This window comes from Myotis yumanensis, unplaced genomic scaffold, assembly GCF_028538775.1.
Source record: "Myotis yumanensis isolate MYYU_CA2020_CCGP unplaced genomic scaffold, mMyoYum1.0.hap1 SCAF_1, whole genome shotgun sequence".
In the NCBI taxonomy this organism is placed as follows: Eukaryota; Metazoa; Chordata; class Mammalia; order Chiroptera; family Vespertilionidae; genus Myotis; species Myotis yumanensis.
In genome coordinates this window covers 159,890,548-159,911,296 of record NW_027223752.1, presented here as the reverse complement: position 1 = coordinate 159,911,296, position 20,749 = coordinate 159,890,548, and the positions used below count along the sequence as shown (strand labels likewise).

At 48.1% G+C, this 20,749-nt stretch overlaps 1 protein-coding gene across 1 annotated transcript in view; it reads left to right on the top strand.

Moving 5' to 3' along the window:
- ADARB2 (adenosine deaminase RNA specific B2 (inactive)) overlaps window positions 1-20,749 on the top strand; it is a 430,335-nt gene that overhangs the window by 340,750 nt on the left and 68,836 nt on the right. Inside the window, exon 4 of the mRNA XM_070391134.1 lies at window positions 19,303-19,417. Within this exon, the coding sequence (XP_070247235.1) occupies window positions 19,303-19,417 (115 nt within the window). The remainder of the gene's footprint in view (window positions 1-19,302; window positions 19,418-20,749) is intronic.

The following is a 20,749-nucleotide window of genomic DNA, read 5'->3' as shown; positions in this document are numbered from 1 at the left end:
TACCCTGCTGACACTTCGGCGCAGCATCAGTGAGTCGAGTCTGTTATCCAGGCTGCAGAGCCATCTGGACTTCCTGCTGAAAAGGTTGGACATGGTTTCAGGCAAGATTTTTATCAGATCGAAGAGGGGGAGAAAAGTCTTGAATGCATTACCGTCTTCCAAGGTTGATGTCAGATATTTTCTCCCCTTGTCAGTTGCAAAACAAAGCAAAAAAAGATGACAACCCAAAGCCAAAGGAGCTGGGATAAAGATATACATCTCCAGAGGGAGCTTTGTCAACGGAAATGACAAAGAAATAAACAAGAAATAAATGAGTTTCGGTTTTATCAGAAACTGGACAGACTTCCGTTGGTATAACAATTCGCCCGGCATTTCCAAGCCTTTGAGGGAGTGCCCTGAAAACGCGGAAGGAAATCCCCAGTGTCAGGACAAAGGCAAGATTTGCTTTCGAAAGCCTATTAACGGTGTTTAAAATGCACACAAGAAAAAAGGCAGAGGGGACGGGAACACAACAGGCCTTGTGAAAAGTAAAACTGCTTTGAAATCTCTCTCTCTCTCTCTCTCTCTCTCTCTCTCCCTGTCTGAATGCGATATAGACTTTTCTAAAAAGGTTCAAGTTTTCAGTCCAAGAATGTTGGTATCTTAGCAACATACTTGCTACCACAAGGCTTTGGGTGCTTTTTCTCCACCAGTTATTGAAGAAAAGTCAGAATGAGTTCTTGTGTCAGAAGCATCCCCTTAACAAGGACCTTTATTGGGAGAACAGGCTACATGGGTGGCCGGGCCTCTGCGCTCAGCTCTGCATCTGGGCCCTCGGGTGGCAGGTGCTCTGTAGGTGGCTGATGGCACGTGATTGCCCTGAACCCCAGACCGCGGGCTGAGTGCTGGCTTCATCCTAGAAAGCACGAAACCCATGATGAAACGGTGCATCTTATCCTGAGAAGCAGCCACAAGGCTTCCTCAGCCCAGGCCTGGAGACCCATAAGCCACCTTCGATTCCCAGTGCAATATGAATCGGTGAACAAAACACCTACTGACTGTGGGGGGAAAACTACTGAGTTTCTAAGTGTGTAATGATTTGGGAAGAAAATGTCTTCATAGAGAAGGACCCGAGCTTGGCCTCAGACCAAGAACACTCTGTCTAATTAAGGGCTTAAATAGGCTTTACAGTAGAGTGATGGTTATTGATCCTGAAAAAGTCATTTATGTAATGTTTTCCATTTCTCGCTAAATATTTTACTTGGACAACCATTTATGTTGTGTCTACTAGGCTCCTACGCTCTGTGGCTGAAACCAAAGGGGTCCTCCAGCTTCTCCTTACTTAGTTGAAATTCTTTTGGACAGATTAGAAACCTCAGGACAGACCCCAGACATCCACGGAAAGCCGAACGTGGCCACATTTCATGCGGTGAAGCACAGATGAGCAGTGCTCTGGGTTCTGGAAGGAAGGGCACAGTCCTGGGGAAGTTCCCAGGAGGATGCTGTCCTGGGAGGAGGCAGGCCTGGGAGAGGACAAGGACACCACAGGAGTAAGACGGCCAGAGCCGAGCCCTGACCGCGACCTGGTGCCCAGGGCAGTTGCCCTGAGTGAGGACAGACCCGACCTGGGGACCTGGGCCATCGGCACAGGGGCTGTCTTGCTGATGTCACAGCCAATGACATGAAGGGCAGGGGACAGAAAAGATCTTTCATGAAAGCCTTGTTGGGTTGAGGAGGACATGTCACACCCAACCAGGGACAACGTGGGTTTGCTTCCTGTTACACATCTGTGCTCGGGCACTCACCCAGTTGCCATGGAAACCTGTATTGGCTCCCACTCACTTGTGAACTTTCTCTACCTGGACCCTCCCTCCCGGCCACTGGCTCTGTGCCTTAGAAATGGAATGACCTTACCTCATAACTGTCCCTAAGTGAGAGTCCAGGTTTGAGGCAGGAGGCGGGGGTAAAAGGGGAGAGGGGGAGAGAAGGTCCTGGGAGGAGGGCAGGCCTGGAAGAGGGGGAAAGCTCCCAACTCATGAGCAGCCCTGATCCCCCGGTGCCCATCGAGATCTGTGGGATGAGGCACAGGCTGTGGGCGAGGAGCACAGGAGGTGAGTGGGTTGGTGTGCTAAGTGACTGTGTGAAATGTGAGGCAGGCCCAGTGGCCATGTGCCAACAGGACACCCTGCAGGACCCACACCCTGCACCCTGGGGGCCGAGTGGCAGAGGGCTAGGGAGGGGGACAGACACTGACCATTGTCCAGTGTCACCCAGTGGCAGAAGATGACGCAGGGGCCTTGCAAGGTGCCCGCCGCTCCACACTCCCAGAGCCGCTAACAAGTCCATCTGTGCTGCTCAGACAGCCTGGGAGACCTGGTGACATCATCTGCCACAAGGGTGCTTTATTCTCTCGCCAACTCGGAGAGACACTCATCAATGCCTGTGAGGAAGCCAGAGAGAGTGAACTAGACAGGAAAACAACTCCCCTTTTATCCCAGATAAAAGGCCTCTGTGGGAATTTTAAGTACAATCCTGTTTCTGAATCCAGGTGTCTCTGGCCAGAGTTGCCAGGCCTAACAGCTACTGTTTCACCAAGCGTTGCTAGAGGAGAGGAAGCTCATCAGTTCTCTGGGGCCACACACCCAGCAGAGCAGGGACTTGCCCCAGAGGCTGACTGGAGGCAAAATAGTTGTCACAGGAGAGGTCACCTCCTCTTCTCCCACTTCCAGACCAGATGGGCACATGCCTCATGCAGACTTCCTCAAGTCCACCAAACGCCGGCACCTATGGCTGCAAAATGCTCCTGCGTGGTGCTGACCAGATCCAAGTCTTAGAGAGGTTCGTGGAGACACGAAGAAAATGCCTTCTGCATTTATAGCAGAAGAGTGCTGGACAGAAATGTCAAATTCTAGAGGGGCTGCTAGGAAGTGCTTTTCGTGGAGCCTGGCAGACTCTGACACAAACTGTGTGACACTGTCCCGTCTCCCTTCTCAGGGCACACAAGGACCCACCACAATCACCCCTCAGCCTTCTCTTCCTCAAAACAAACACCCCCACTCCTTGACCACCGAGGCTGTCCCTGCCACCCCCAGACCCCTTTCACCTTTAGACTGAAATCTAATAAAAACCTATTTAATAAAAACCTAAAATACCATATTATCTCATGCTTCCACAAGAATGCAACCAACGGAGTTACTTGGATTTTGTATTTGTTCTAAACCAATGTGATATATTACCCAGCTGAAAGAGACTATGCCTGCTGCTTCATTGGGATGCTTATTTCTTCACATGTTGGTTGAGTTCCATGATCTGGACAACCCCTGGCCAAGCGCAGGGATCCAGAGATGAATTTGGAGCCTTCCAGGAGCTTCCACGCTAATGGGGCCATCGGATATGTAAACAAACTATCAAAATAGATGGCAGGAAAGCCTTCAGGGTCTTCTACTGATGTAGTCGTGTCAACTACAAACAGGTATTTTTCCTTTTTCCTCTTCACTTTGAACGGCTTCATTTCTTTTCAGTACGATTGCTCGGCTGGGACTTCCAGTACTGTGTAGAATAGGAGTGGCTGCAGTGGACATCCTCGTGTGTCAATTATATCTCAGTCAGTGAAAGAAAAGAAAGAAGGAGGGGTGGCCCTCCTCGCCTTGTACTACTAGTAAGTTGAAGAGGAAAAGCTTTTGGTTTTTCTGATTGTGATGTCAGCTGTGGGCTTTTCCTGTATGGCCTTAATTATGTTGACACAACTCCCCTCTATACTTATTTTGTTGAGAGTTTTATCATGAATAGATTTTGAGCTTTATGAAATGTTTGACTGCATCTGTTCAGACAATCATGTGGCTTTTATCTTTATTCTGTTATTAGAGGCCCGATGCATGAATATGTGCATGGGTGGGGTCCCTCGGGGTGGCCTGCGGAGATCTGGCCCCAGCCTCGCAGCCCACAGCCCCGCCTGGCACCCCACCTTGGCCTGGCCTGACGCCGCCCGCTCACCTGCTATACCATCCCACCGTGGTCCCACTCTCATCGAGGTCTATCAGGGCTGGCAGCACCTCCACTGCCTTGGCTGCCGGCACATTGTCGCGGACATCTGCCATGTTCCGCACTGCCCCCTGGTGGTCAACACACATCATAATGAGTAGTTGAACGCCCGGTCTCCGGGTGGAACAGCCAGCTGAGGGGACAATTTGCATATTAGGCTTTTATTATACAGGGTGTGTTGTATCACATTGATAGATTTACGTATGTTGAGTCATCTTTGCATCCCAGGGAATAAATCCCATTTGGTCATTGTCACTTTCAGTGTGCTATTAAATTTAGTTTGCTAGTATTTTATTGAGGATTTTGCATCTATGTTCAGGAATATTGACCTGTAATTTTTTTTCTTATGGTATCTCTGGTTTTGGTATTAGGGTGATCCTGGCCTCATAAAATGAGTTTGGAAGTGTTCTCTCATTTTATCTTTTGAAATAGTTTTAAAAGAATTAGGATGAAATCTTTGAATATTTGGTGCAATTCACCAATGAAGCCATATTTACTGAGCTTCTTGGTTGAGAAATTGTTTGACATTTTTTTTAAATTGAGATATTGTTGAGAGATTTTTTTATTACTAACTCAATCTCTTTATTTGTTATTGTCCTATTCAGGCATTCAACTTCTTAATTATATTTTGGTAAGTTGTAAATTTCTAGGATTTTATTCCTTTTCACCAGATTATCCAATTTGTTGGTATGTAATTGTTCATAGTAGTCCCTATGATCCTTTTCACTTTTGAAGTCTCCATTGTAATGTCTCCTCTTTCATTTCTAATTCTATTTTAGTCCTCTCTTTTTTTTTTTTCTTAGTTAGTCTAGCTAACAATTTGTTGATTTTATCTTTCAAAAAAAACAACTCGTTAATTTGTTATTTTTCTGTTCTCTATTTGATTTATTTCTGCTCTAATCTTTATTATTTCCTTCCTTCTGCTGACTTTGGGCTTAGTTTGCTCTTCTTTTTCTAGTTGCTTGAGGTGTACAGTTAGGTTAAATATTTGACATCTTCTTTGTCACTATAGGCATTTATTGCCATAAACTTCCCAATTATTGGTGAATATGCCCTAGTGTATATCATGCCACCAGCATTTTCTAGGTATTGTTTTCTGAGCACATTTAAGGTAGGTAAGGCTAAGCTATGATGTTTGGTAGGTTAGGTGTATTAAGTGCATGTTTTACTTAACATTATTTTCCACTTACCGTGATTTATCGGTGCATAACCCATAGTAAGTTGAGGAGCATCTGTATATTGTGTCTCTACATACACCACTTTATGTCTAACTTATTTGGGATCCCTTTGGCTTCTTGAATCTATATGTATATTTTGTTCCTCAGATTTAGGGAGTTTTTGCCATTATATTTTTAAATACACTTTTTGCCCCTTTTCTCTCTCTCTCTCTCTCTCTCTCTCTCTCTCTCTCCTTCTTCTGGACTCCCATACTGCATATATTGTTCCATTGACAGTGTTCCATAAATCTCATAGGCTTTCTTCACTCTTTCTCATTCATTTTTTCTTCCTCTGACTGGATAATTTCTAATGACTCTTCTTTGAGTTCACAGATTCTTTTTTCTGCTTGACAAGATCTGTTGTTGAAGTTATTTCTTTTTATTTTTTTCATTACATTCATTGTTTTCTTCAGCTCCAGAATGTCTGTTTGATTCTACTTTATGATTTCAATCTCTTTGTTGAACTCCTCATTTTGTTCCTGTCTTGTTTTCCTGATTTCATTGTCTATCTGTGTTCTCTTGTAGCTCACTGAGCTTCCTTAAAACAACAATTTTGAATTGTCAGGAAATTCATGGATCTCCATTTCTTTGGGGTTTGTTACTGGAAATTCATTGTGTTCCTTTGGTGGTGTCATGCTTCCTTGACTATTTCTGTTCCCTGTAGCCTTGAAGGAATAGTCACCTCTCCCAGACTTTAAGGACTGTCTGTGGTGGGGAAAGGTGGTACAAAGGGTGCCAGCTGGGGGTATGTGGGAGGTGCCACATTTGGGGTGTCATGTGAGTGTAGCAGTGTGAGTTCAGGACATGGGAGGCAATGACTATCTTGTTTGTGAAAGTTCAGCTGAAAGCACAGCATTTTCCGGGCCATCTCTCTCCTGTTTGCTGAGTGCATGTAAACAGAGCTGGAATGGGTCCCTCTGGCCTCAGTTCTCTTTGTGAGCTTGCAGAAATACTCCATGATGGTCTCACCCTGGCCTTAGTCAGTGCCTCACATGCATTGTTTGGAATTATTTAGCCATTTTTATCTACCTAATTTCTCCTCTCCAGAGCCTATTTTCAGGGTGAAAGCAGATTGAGGGTCAAAGTCATAAGATAAAAGGGTCTGCGAGTTTGTCCTTTATGGCATTCATAAGTCAGTGTGACATGGACTTCAATTGATAATGTTGCAAAACAGGCATTAGCATTCTTTATTTAGGCAATAACTTTAAAACTTCTCGTAAAGTTAACAAAAACTGGGAAAGTAAATATTACATCGTTTCAATAGAACAACTGCTTTTTCCACTGGGAATCCTTTTCGTTTTTTATACACTGAAATGGTTTTTCTTGTTTATGTCTTTTTAAATCCAGATGAACTCAAACAACCATGAATCAAAGCCAAACAAAGGGACTCATCTGTTAGCATCCCCATATTAGCACACTAATGAGAATTTAAAGATTCTAATTAAACCCAGATGCAAAATATCTTCCTGAGTACATCCGAAAGCACCAGTTTAACAAAAACAGAAATATTGCATTCTTCTAATGTGGTTTTAGTTTATTTTCTACATTTTTATTGTACTCCAATTTGAAGTTGATTGTTAAAGCAGTAACTACTGCTTTAACAGATTTGTGGATGTCTAACAATTTAGGTAATTGTGAATAACTATAAATTTACTTAATCAGAGGGTAGATATACAGATATCTCTGCACATAATCCTCAACTCCCTGCTAATCGAGGTAATGAACATGGATCTCTTACTTAGGCTTTGCTGAAATCCTCAATGAGTAAAAAGACTTTGGAAGGCACTTCTGACATTGTGGACAAGAGCCCAGATGTTAAACTAGAATTCACACACCTGGATTTGAATTCTAACCCTAATACCAACTGGCTGAGTCGGCTGTGACAAGTCAGCTTAGCTTTCTCAGCCTTGGTTGCCTCATCACAAAGCGCCCACCCCCCTGGTGCCTCGTCCCTAGGGAGCAGCCTGGGAGCAGCTGTAGGTTGTCAATCATTCCCTTCCCTCCTGCTAGCAGAAAGGGGCCCCCACCTGCACTGCTCATAATAACCCAACCATTGGCGCCCCTTTGCCCTCTAGTCACTCTCCGCTGGAGGTGCCCGTGGGCTGGACAATGGCTGGGCTAAATCACAAAACAGCAAAAAGCAGAGGATGTGATCCATTTCTCAGACCTGGGGAAAAAGAAAGAGAAGTTCAGCTCCTGATATTGCTAAACCTTTGTCACCAACAGAGCACACAACCTATTCATATAAATGTGCCCCACCTTTTTATTTTATTTAAAAATAATTTCTTTATTTTCCTGTTTTTTAATATAACTAATCATGTAGAATTTTAAAATGTCAACAATGCAAGATTTGAAATGCTTTCACGTCTCTGAATTTGGAATGTACTAATGTGGCCAGCCCCCAGCCCTGTCTATTGAAATCCATCCCATTGTACATATTGAGGGGCCTTTTGGTCCACAGGCAGGTAATTCTCTTGTTCAGCAAACGACCCACAGTTTAGAGCCCAGCCCTAGGGGAGCAAAGGTGGGCCCTTGCTGACCCGCTCCTGGGTCTGCTCAGCTGGTTTCAGCATATTCAGAGGTAGGAGCGAGGACACTGCTCTTCTCAGAGAGGCTGCCTTTGGTGGGGCCACACTGTAGATCTGCATGGGGGAGGTCTGCATAGACCAAAGAGAGAGAGAGCTGGCAAGGGGAAGCAGGACAACAGCCACGTGGAGGACGGGCTGACTGGGAGAAGATGACAAGATGGGCTAATATTTCACTTTATGCGCAGCTCATGGCTCTTGCACGGAGAAGTCAGTCCTTCCAGTTTTCTGACCCCAGGAGGCGTAGGTGGGCACCTGGCCTGCCTGTCACAATCTCCCTGGTCATCCCAGCTCAGCCAGCCCTGAGCACGACTGGCTTCCTCCCTCGGTGTTTTTGCAAAGAGAGCCCCACCCCCAGTGCTCTGACCTTCAGATCCTCTCCAGGTTTCAGGCAATGTTAAAGAAAAAATATTCACTGGCACTTGTTTAGCACAGTAAGGGAGACTTTATTGGGGTGGGGCGGTAGGTGAAGGGACCCCCTGCCATGGAATCTGCAAGGGAGTGACTGGGCTCAGCTCTGAGTGCAGCATGGAAAGTGGTGATCTACAGCGAGGAGCAGGTGGGCTCGGTGGGTAAAAGCTCACTAAGAGGAAACATCAGGGGATGGGACAGGGGGCAGTCTCTGGCAAAACAGACCTCCCAGACTCCTGCAGAAGATGGGCCCTGTGATCAGACATCAGCTGGGGGCGGTGAGAGGTGAGGAGTTTGATCAGAGATGGAGGGCGGGCCCTGGACTTGCACTAAAATTGGGGGATGCAGAGAGAAACACAAAAAGCCCAAAAGACATGGGAGCCTGAGTAGAGTTCGGCCAATTAGAGAATCTTTGTCACAATAGGTTTCAAACTCCAGTGTGACTGTGATCACCTGAGCAGCTTTCAGGACATGCCAACGCCGGCTGCGCTGCCTGAAACTCCGACTCCGGGGTCCAGGAAGGGCCTGTGGACCCAAAGACCATTCCCTGGTGGCTCTTCTGCCAGGAGTGGTCGCCTGCCTCCCCCAGGAAGTCCTTCTCCAATCGCCAGGCGTCATTTGCCCCCTAGACTACTCAGTGAAGGCAGCCATAAAACCCACATCTGTGTGAAAGGCAGAAGTTCACATTACCACCTGTCATCTCTGTGATGCAGTCGTGTGCCTTAGGCTGACCGTGTTCACTGTGGTCTGAGGAGGGGTCGCTCCCAGGGCACCCACCATCCTTCTCCCTACAGGGTCTCTCTTGAGACCTCCGGGGGTTTAGCACATTCCCTGGGGTCTGACCAGACCTGAGGGTCCCGGGCGAGGAAGTTTACTTCTCTCAGCTTCTGCTGGTTCCTCTGTAAAATCGGTCGTAAGAGTGCCTGCCTCCCCGGGTGATAACGCAGGTTAAGGAATGGGACATCCAGCACCCGCGAGCAGTTGGCCCTTGAGAAACATCGGCCACCATCTGTCACGCAGTTTCATACTTCCCGGTTTCCGTTATGGGCTTTTTTATAGAGAGGACCTTGTCTTTTCATCTCTGTATTTCATTCGTGTCTTGCTCTATCAATTTTGATTGATTCTTTCCCCCAGCGGACAGGGATGGTGGTGGAATAAAAGTGGAAATGTTTGAGGAACAGTCTCCACACTGGCTTCTCCCCGGCCATTGTGGGCACAGCACGTTCCACGGCCAAGGCTCGGCCAGCACCTGCCTGGCCGCTCCAACCCCAGAGGCAATACACACCTTGCAACACACCGTGTGTGGGAGCTGACCTTGCGGCCAAGGTGAAGAAGACGGGATGCTCGTTCTCAGGCGCGAGGAGGGTGGTGTTCATGTCAGCAGTCAGAAGTAATGTGGCTGGAGGGTGAAGTCAGAGGGAACAGAACCCAAAGTCAGGAAACCACGTATAGACAACCAAGTAGCCAACGATGTGGGTCAGCATGATCGCAAACATTTATTTAACGCTGGAATGTATTGTTGCCAACAATACTGTCTTCCAAGTTAAAAACATGATAACAAATTTAAAGTTGCTAAAAGATCAAGTAAATAGTGTAACCAGCAAGCATTTCCTCACCCCAAATTGATGATTTCACTAAAATGACTGCATGAGACAGTTGACATGTAGGTGATTTCTCTTTAAGATCCCAGATATACCCAGTGTCTGTGCCTGGGGGTGTGGATTAAAACTCGTTTATGCAGCTTTCAGAGTTCCTCGCTGTTTGGGTTCTTTTAACATGCGCTGCACTGGGAGCGTGGACGTGGGGCTGAGTCAGAGTCGGTGGACAGGATGGTGGGAGGACCACAGACAGCACTCCCCACACACCCCGAACAAAGCACACACCTGCCTAATTGTATCAAAAGGTACCCTTTAAGCAGCTCCCTCATGAGGAAACTTTCATTTCACTAATGATGTCAATAAATAGGAAGTGTTTCTATGAAACTGTCTTTGCACAAGTTTGGACAATAATAATGACAACAGTTAACACTTGAGTACCAGATACTGAGTATACAGTCCTGGGTACTGTATTAAGCATCTTAAATCCACAATCTCATTTCATTTGTAATAATTCCATGACGCAGGCATCACTCCTATTTTAGATATGAGGAAACCGAGGCCTAAATAATGCTCACATTACACCACTGTCAAGTAGCAACACCAGAATTTTAATCTGAAAGAGCATGAGTTCAGTCTGGTTTTAAGTTCTCAGCTGAGTAGCCCCTCACAGTCTTAACTCAAGGTTAGTCACCACTGCCAACATTTCTTCCTTGCTCTATGGTTGGGACAGTCTCCAAGGAGAGGCACAGGGCCAATCGCTGGATGGGGATGTATGGAGGTTGCTGGTGAGATGGGCAGTAGGTGGGTGATGTTGGTCCAGAAATGTGCAGTAGAACGCCGTAGGTCTCTCTGCCAAGAATCGGGATTGTGGACTTCAGAGGTAGTGATTATGATGCCTCTTCTACACACAAGGAAACCAACAGCTCAGAGATGCCAAGTGCCTGTTGGCAGTTGCACAACTGGGAGAAGATGTTGACAGAACTCAAGCCCCATTCTTCTGATTCCAAATGCGGGGCTTTGTCCACGATGCCATGGCTGCAATTAAGAGTTTTCATCTTTCACACCTTCCTCCAAATCTATTACTGGCCTCTGGGTAATTTGAGATATAGACTAATTAAAACATCGAATCATTTAAATTATGTGGTCGGACACTGGTTTGCACCAGTGCCTGACTCTGAAATTAATGAGGCTTTCTTGCCGTTGCCAGCAAACAGGAGTCATGACCAAGACCTAGAAATGGCCTTCTCCATGGAAACACAGAGGAATATTGAGATGTAAGTTGGGGAAGAGCATCTCCCGTCCACTGGGATTATTTCTGAGGCTTCGAATTGCTGGAGGCTGGATAATGCTTCCAGCAGCATTTCTCCAGCCTTCCCAGTTCAGAGTGGAAATTGGGGGGGAGAAAGGTGGCATGTGCTTTATAGAGGATGAGCTCCAACAAGCCTGGCACAAGACCTTCGCCCCAATGCTGCCCGCCATCCACAGGCCCTCACCATTCATCTCCTCAGAGCGTCCCCATGCACCACCATGCCCTACAGAACAAGGTTTGAAGAAGGGACGACAGAAACTGCCAGCACTGGTCCTCAGCCCGCCCTGCCCCACCCACATGCAAATCTAACCTTTCTGGTATTCCAGCACTACAAACCCGGAGACAGGATTTCAACAGGAAAATATTTACTGAAGGATTTCTCCTTCATAATCTATCGATTTTAATATCCTTACCACTTTGGCTGAATGTCAGTTTTACCCTGAGGACTGCCATTGCAAATTTGAACACATTCTGTTTATTTATGGCATTCAAAGTATTAGTGTTGGAAATGAGTAAAGCTTGAGCCTTTTGGTGCGGCTGCGTGAAGTTCATTTTTCCTATTTGAATAATGCTGGTAATTCGCCATGGTAATTGAGGCCAGCAGGCAGCATGTGGGCCCCAAGCAGAAGCTAAAGTAGTATTTTGGCTTAGTTTCTCCGTTAAGTACAATAATACACAGCTCATTGACGACGGGGCCACTGTCTCCACTTAACCTGTGGAACCAGGAGCACCTGATAATCACCATCGTTTCACAGAAGCCAAATCCTCTCTCCTCTGATCAGTCTCGTTCCAAATGTCCATCGGTGCCAAGTTGTGCATGAACAGCGTCAGCTCTGCAGCTGTCAGATGGAGCTCATCGGGGCTCCGTGCAAGCATTTGGGGCATCCATACAGACTCTGCAAGCCCCCAGGCCCAGTCCCAACTGCCCACCCCTGTACCTGCCCTGAGAGAAGCCTGTGAGGCTTCCGTGAGGAGGAGCCTTAGTGGGATCACACCTCCACCCAGCCTGCCCCGGTGAGCCTGCCCCGGTGCAAATGCTCCAGGCGGCCAGGAGTGAGGTGTGAAAGACACAGCCCTTTCCTCATACCCAGCGACCCTTTAGAGGCCCCTTCTAAGTTACTAAATCACCAACAATAACGAGGACAACTGAATGTCTCTCTTTTTCATATTTAACAAAGAATTTATGTTGCAAATGACAGCAGGCCATTATTCAGGATTTGGGAATGGGTCTTCAGAGCCTCTCTGTGTTGGGCTTTCTGTACCACAAAGCTGGCCTCTCACTTGTCCCTGGGCCCGGCCTCTCCTGTTCACTGCAGGAAAGCAGGGGCATCCGATGCGCCAGACCACCCCACCCTGAGTTGCATGCAGGGCCCTCCGCTTGCTTCCTGTGATGATGTGTCCCTGATGCTTGACAGCACTGAGCCCAAGGAGGCAGATGAACTTGGCCTGAAACCGAGGTCCTCGGCTCTCACCCAGTGACTTTTCAGTTTAAGTTCTCATGACTGCTCTGCATGAATCCTTTACTCAGGACATACAGAACTGCTCACTGCCAACCCAGAAATAGATTGTTCAACCTCTGAACTTCAGGCCATGGTTCCCCAAGACTTGCCTACTCTTCTAATCCCTGCCAATATAGATTGTGAAAGGCCTTCGGGCCCAGGTCTATCCTGTCTGTCTCCTCCTCCGGGGAGCCCTCCCTGACTGCCTCACCCTAACCACTGCCCATATGTGACCTCTCCTCTCTCTGTAGATCTATAAACCTCCACCACTGGCCACATGGAGAACATGCATCATAGGCCGTCTACTCTGTAATTAATTAATTCACATGATTGTTAACAGAACAGAGCTATGATAGTCCCTGCCGTATGTGAGGGTTAACTGCAGTAACACACAAAGCCTTTAGCATGTGTTTGACCAGGAGTGACCTTGCAATAACATTGGCTGTAATTACTATCGCCAACAGAGTCAATAAAAACCATGACCCCTGTCCACAATGGGGGGAGCTACAGTACATCGCATAGTTATGGCATGCGTAGGAGAAAGAAAAACAACTTGTTCAGGTTGTACCAAAGAGGACACAGCATGTAAGTGCTACTGGGGCCTATCAGAAACACGCCATCACCATGGAAGCCATTACAGGACCTGGAGGGTACTTGTCTACCCTCTATGACAACCCTGGACAGGAACGTCTGTCTGTAGGCACCATGGTCCCTGCCACCAGGCCTGGACCCAGCCCCCAGCTGTTAAGTAAAGATGCGCGTTGCTCATAAGATACAGTGAGGGATTTCTGTGTGCTCAATGTCAGGAGAAACATCTCACATTAATTTTAAAAGTGGTGATACAATATAGCTTGGCCCACGTGCTCAAAAAATATACTCTTCAAATTAAGTAGTTTGCACTTACTCATCCTCAAGACTGGAATGACCTCCTCACAGCCCCGGGACGGACCCTAAAATCTGAGTTGATAAAAATAACCAGAGGCACGAGCTTGTTTTGAACACTGTAGCTGCTTCTCCCATGAAGAGAGTGTCGAGTGGCAAAGAAAATGAAAATCAGATTATTTCAGAGTCTGATGAGTTGGGTTTGCAGTAACCCAAGTGGAGTGTATATATTAAATCCCAAGTGATTAAAACATCAATACTTTCCAGTGTTAAATCAGTAAGTATATGTCTCCCAACGTGGATTCCAAGTCTAGCTTTTAACTCCCCAAGTCATCAACGACAATGTCATTTACATACACAGGCCCAGCTACAGAAGCTACCTGCAGCGGCAGTCCTGCATGTGATTTAATTAAAAACTGATCAAGCACTTAGCCTGGTGGTGCCACCAGAGATGCGGGGAGTGAGGGGCAGGCGCCCTCGGCTCCATTGAAGAAACACAGGACACAGAGCAGAAACCTGGAAGTTTGGGTTTCTCTGGATGTTCCCAAACCCAAAATAACTCTCCTTCATCAGAGACGCCCTGAGTCCCTATAACTGGTGCTGTCTTCTGAAGGAGATGATTAGTCATGATTTCTCTTCCTTGACCTTTAAAACCAGAAAAACTAAGGGTGATGGTTCAAGACATAAACCTGCTACAAATTCTCCCTCGAAAAGCCACAGCAAGACTTTCCAAAGCAGTCTTAGGAAGTTTAAGAGATTGTTTTGCTTTTCTTTTTACATTTGCTGCCTCATTAAATGTTAATTGAGAAATGTGCTTAACATAAATGTCAAGGACCCCTAAAAAAGGAATTTTTTAACAAGGATAGTGGGGAGGAGATGTTTAACAAAAGGCCCCTGTGGAGCATGCCTGGTTCAGGGAGGAGAGAGGGCGGCTCAGCACGCAGCCCACCCCGCAGACCTGGGCCTAAGACAGGTGCCTGGGGAGCCCGTGGGGCTCTGGGTTGACATCTCTGCACACCGTTCAGAGCTGCCTCTCAGCCCAGCCGAGCCACCTGTCCTCACCACCATCCACCGCTCAGGTGGCTTTCATGGAGCACAGCCTTGCAGGGGTTTAGACAGATCCTCAGAACAAGTCCAGGAGTGGTGAGTCCCTCATCTCTCCACCTGTGCGACATCAACTGGCACAAAGGCAGGTGAGCATGAGCTACCTTATCTACACTTTTTATTGCATATTTCAATCTGCCAACCACAAACAAACAAAAATAAACCTTCCTTACATGAAGCCCCTATTATGGCTTAACTGGCAATAGAACTGTGCAGAGAAGCTGACCCATGGTCTCCAGGGGCCCTTACCACTGGCCCTCACACAGAGACCTTCCCCAAGGCTGAGGAGTCCCTAGGGAGCACACAGGTCAGCTGGTCACCTGGATCCACATGCCTGTTGAATCAGCCCTAGATCTGCTCTAGATCAGGATCCACCATACCTGTCAGAACAGCTGGTCATCTGGATCCATCATGCTTATTGGATCAGCTCTAAATCAGCTGGTCATCTGGATCCATCTGGATCCATCATGTTTATTGGATCAGCTCTAGATCAGCTGGTCATCTGGATCCATCATGCCTATTGGATCAGTTCTAGATCAGCTGGTCATCTGGATCCATCTGGATCCCTCATGTTTATTGGATCAGCTCTAGATCAGCTGGTCATCTGGATCCACCACACCTGTTGGATCAGCTCTAGATCAGCTGGTCATCTGGATTTACCATGCCTGTCACTTCAACTGTGGGGTATGGTGCAGAGCATTGCTATTCATAATAATAAAGTACAAGGCTTTGTGCACTATTTGCTTTTCCTTAATTGATTGTCAGGTTTTATTTGCCTTCTTATAATAGATTCCTCTCCTTCTCTATTACTCAGAGTAAATAATGCCATTGCTGTAACCTACAACCTGAAAAATCAGTGACTTATAATCCCACGCGGTCATCAGTGGGTGGGGAACTCACAGCCCCAGCCCCTCCGTGTGGAGGTCCATTCCCGAGGTCTCAGGTGGTGGCTTCTACATGGGCCTCTATTCTTTTCTCAGGGGTCCTGAACATTTATGTTAAGCCTATTTCCCTGCATCCAGCCTGGGCGAGGGAAGAGAGAAGTGAGGGCTTGAGGGGTGGGGGAGAGAGGAAACCGAGGGAGGAAGGGGTGCACTTAGCCTTTAGTGTATAGCACCATCATCGGAAAGGATGTTTGTCAGTGTGACGTTGTGTTTCCTGTGCCTTATGGGCTGAATGCTTGTGTCCCCCAAATCCATGTTGAAGCCCAAGAGTGGCTGTATGTGGAGATGAGCCTCTAAGGAAGTGACTAAGTTAGATCAGTCATGAGGGTGCAGCCCATAGGAGGAGGCTCCAGAGCTAGCCGGCTCTCTCCACTCACCCTGACCAGGGGCCATGGAGCTCACAGTCAGATGAAGAGGCCCCCGGGTGAGGCCAAGGCCTGGACCTCCAGGCCCCAAAGCTGTGAGAAATAAATGTCTGTAAACCAGCCAGTCTTTGGTGCTTTGTCATGGCATCTGAGCAGATCAACAGTGTTAGTATCAGAAAAATAACCTGTTTTCCCCTGGAATGTTTCCCCTTTCACCAACCTTTGTGTCCCGGGGCCATCCTTGAGAAACTGCAGCAGAGGCAACAGCAGCAGCAGCAGCAGCAGCGGCTTCCTTGTCCGGAGGAAGCGGGGACTGCTGGCCCCTGAGGCTATTTTGCATCTAAGTGAGGAGGGTGCTCTCTGGGTTTCCAAATGAAAGGGGGCCTTCGTGTGCTTTCTATTATTACTTAGTGGTTTGGAGCATCCTGTTTTGAGGGGCCTACGGGCCCTGGAGGCAGACACAATGTGATAAGCTGTCTCCTATTGGCAGTCTCATCACTTCTGGAACATTCAAAAGTCTCCTTTTACACAGAAGGAAAAGGACACTTGAAGGCACCTTGAGAGCAGTTTCTTGCTCCCACAGCACATGGGGTGGGGGGTGGGGAGAAGTCCAGCACTTTGAGGCAGATGGAAGACACAAAGGACACCAGCTCTGCCCCTGAGGCGCCTAAATCTCAGGGAGGCGAGGTGAACCCACAGGAAGCCGCTAGAACTGACTCTGGATGTGGCGGCTGCCCCGCCGGGGAGGGAACCCTGTCATTTGGGTCCCTGTGTTCATGCCAGCAGGACAGTGGCGGATGACCCCAGTCAGGGGTGTGCCACGGAGCCCGCCAGGGAGGAGACACCGCTCAGCCTGTGGCCTGAGAAACACTCGGCTGTGGAAGGAAGCCTGTGAGCCCCCCTTTCTTTTCAAGGTCATCTCAGATGTCAGCATCCACGAGGCCTTTCTGGGCCCCGGGCTGGATGGTGCCCCCGACCTGGATGGTGCCCCCGACCCCCACCCCTGCAGGGACCCTCTTCCCCACGGTGCGGCTGCAGGTGTGCGGGTGCTGGGTCTTGCTACCAGTCCTTTGAGAACAGAGCTCAGAGGCCCTGCTCCGAATGCAGGCCACCTGACTCTCAGATTTTGGGCTTCCTGGCTACTCCAGCCCCACCTCGGTCAGAGGTCCTCCTCCCCTCCACACTGGCCTCCCAACCTGAAGGACGACTTACTGTTTGGTCAGGGCCCATCGTTACAACAGGGAGGATAAGACCAACCCCTCGTGCTGAGGGCTCGAAGGGCACCGTGACCCCTCCCACCCATGTCCACACCTGGTGCACATTCAAGCAGTGGCAGCGACTATGACCACTGATTTCATGCCCAGTGACAGTGTCCTGAGAAGAGACAGCACAGTAGAGACAGAGACAGAAGCCACGTGAAAACGGAGGCAGAGATGAGAGGATGCAGCCACAAGTCAAGGGATTGCTGGAGCCCCCAGAGGCTGGAAGAAGCAGGAAGGACCCTCCCCTAGAGCTCCAGCTCCACAGTTTATGGTCATTTGCCCCAGCAGCCCCAGGACACTCACACACAGGTGCCAGGGACATGTGCACGCCCTCTATGGACTCCAGTTTCCAGGTCACAAGGGACAGGACAGCCTCCAGGGTTTATCTCTAAAACTTTATGACTCTGTGACTCCCACCCCGAGGTGAGGCATCTCTCCAAGCAGCCTGGGTTCCCTCAGAGCTGAGCCAGGGGGAACCCCCAGGACACACATCCCATGCACAGCAGGCCCACAGTCGGCCCACATCTCCAGCCAGCCATGCCAGGAGCTCACAGCCCAAAGGGAAGCCAAATTTGCATGGCATGTGTCACCTATGGGTTTCCGGAGCAGCCACAGCAGCACAGGGCAAGGCCCCAAGCCCCACAGGTACTGGGAAGAGGGGCGCTGGCCCAACCCCCCTGCTCTCTATCTGAGAAGCAAGAGCTAAGAAGCCTCTAGCTGTTTCCATGGCAGGTTTCTGGTTTCCAGGAGGCAGGGCTATTTTCACACGAACATGGGGTTTTTTAAACTATTTTTCCTTCGTAGTGTACTTACCTGAGACCTGTTCTTATCTGGAACAAAATAGCCAAACATACCTGGTGAGACGGTAAAAACCCACTCCAACAAAAAATGACCTGTTTGCCCACCTTCTAGAGAAGCGGATATTGTGATTTGGCTGCGTGTGATTTGGCGGCAGTGACGGGGGGGAAATAATAGTGATGATGGGACAGTAATAATAATGAAGGAAGAAGAAGAATAGCCGGCTTTGTTTCTGAGCACTCACCGCCAGAGGCCCCGTGCTAAGCGTTTAAGAGCCATCCACCCACTTAATCCTAACAAAAGCACCTCCAGATGGAAATTAAGGGGATTACCTTACAAATTAGAAGACCAGGCGCAAACTGACTCACACCAGGTTTCTCTGAGTCCAAGGCCTATGAAGGTCACTGCCACCCAGCTGCCTCCCACAAAAAGTAGCCATGGGCCATGTGCAGGAGAACAACTTGTCAGCCATGGATAGGGGGACCAGGGGAAGGGAGATGGCTCTGAGCAACACCAGCCATGTTATTTCACACGTGCTGCTTTAGCAGACATGTGAGATCACTTTAGGGATTATATCAAGTTGCTTTGTGTGTGTGTGTGTATTTGTCTTTATGTGTGTGTGCATGTGTACAGGCATGTGTGTGCTGTGTGTATGTACTGTCTGAATAGTATGTGCGTGCTTATGTGCAGGTATATATTGTGCTTGTGTGTGCATATGTATGTATGTGTGTATGTGTGTATCTCTGTGTACGTGCGTCAGTGTGTGCATGGGTGTGTGTGCACATGTATGTGGGTGGGTGTGTGTTTACATGTGTAGAAACATGAAGAGAGAAGGTCATGAGTGAGCTGTAGAGAGCAGTTCAGCCAGGAAAGTCCCTGAGATGAGTGAGTATTTAGAAACTGGCTCTGCCAAACTAAGCAGAAAGTGGGAACCAATTGTCCCATGTATGCAGGTCCCTCAGGCTCCCCTCAGGACACAGCTGAGCTTGCTCCTCTGAGAGGCAGGGCAAGGGAGGATGCAGACACAGACACGTTTCCCTGCAAGGGTTCTGCTCAGGCACAGGCAGGCTCCTACCCAGGGACCAAGCTGGGGGTTAATTCCTCAGAACCAGGGCCCACGTTGATCCAGTAGAGTATTTGAACCTTTCCCAAGGCCAGGGGGTCACGGTTCAGTGCGTGTGGTGGCGGAGCGCCGTGTGACAGGGTGACCTCCAGACTCCACACATGGAGACGTGGCTTTGAGAAGGAGGGGATGACATGAGCATGAACCATTCAGTGTCAAAGCAGCCTGGTGCTTCTGTCTTGCAGGAATTCGCCGACTCTGTGTCCCAGATGGTCACACAAAAGTTTCGTGAGCTGACCGTGGGCCTGACGTCCGTGCACGCCCGCCACAGAGCACTAGCAGGGATTGTCATGACCAAAGGTAATGCCTCATGTTTTTGCTGTGAGATTTTCATCTCAAGGAGAGGAAATTAGCACTTTCCTGGTCTTAGGAAACAAATGATTCTCCCTTCCATCTGAAGACATGAAAAGGAAAACAAAACTAGACACAGAGGGATCAGTGACAAAGTGTGTGACCAGCAAACCTTTAGTGCCAGTGGTTGTGTAACAACACCTCCTTACAGCCATCTCTGCACAGGCTTCTCTCAATTTCCTTAAGAAGTAAACTAAGAACTGGCCGGTCCCTTTGCTATTGGGCATTTCCCCACATCTCGTTGGCAGGAAGAATGTGCGGTGCTGGAGGAACCAGTGAAAGCTGGAATGCAAGGCCAGGCTGGGCCACCCGATAGGTCACTGCAGGCTGGTGGGTGAGGCTTCCATTTCTTCCCGCTCTGCCTTTCCCTCCCCCAGTGCATTTTCTCTGTGCTCAGCCCAGTCCAGAGAAGCCACTTCACCTGAGAATTATGAGCCCCTCCCTCTGGGGTGCAGACCACCCGGGAACCCTACCACAGAAGAATTGAATGCACCCCTTCCTGCCAGGACACCCTCCACCCACAATGCTCACAGATGGATGTCCATCCTCAGGCACAAATGACAGAAACAAATCACGGTCATGGCTGCTTTTATAAGCCAAGGTGGGAGAAAATGGTGGTTGAATTTAAGCAGTCAGTACTAGTGAGAACATTACGGACCTATTCATGATAACTAACCAGCTAGTTATTTGAATTCAAATGTTTTTGTTCCCAACGTTTGGTAACAATATGCTACAGAATGGTTATTGTAAAAAAAATTGGCTGAGTTGAGTTTCACACATATACACTGCATGTGTAGGAGAAGTCTAAGACCAAGAAGGACCATCTACCTGATGTTCAAATATATTTGCATTAAAATCTATTTAAAACCAGGCTATTGGCACATTTCCGTCGTTCTTGCCCCAGTGCTATCCTGTGCAAGGACACAGGAGCAGGCACATGGAACTCAGGACACTGTCTTCATTTCAGCCAGAGGATATGTCACTTATCCTTTCTGTTTGGGGCATATTTTATTTTTTATTTAAATTCTTTGTTGTTGAAGTATTACATATGTCTCCTTTTTCTCCATTGACCTCTCTCCACCCACTCCCACCCCACAACACATGCCCTCACACCCCTACTGTCTGTGTCCATTGGTTATGCTTATATGCATGCATACAAGTCCTTTGGCTGATCTCTTACCCCCACACACATCCTCCCCTGCCTTCCCTCTGAGGTTTGATGGTCTGTTTGATGCTTCTCTGTCTCTGTATCTATTTTTGTTCATCAGTTTATGTTGTTCA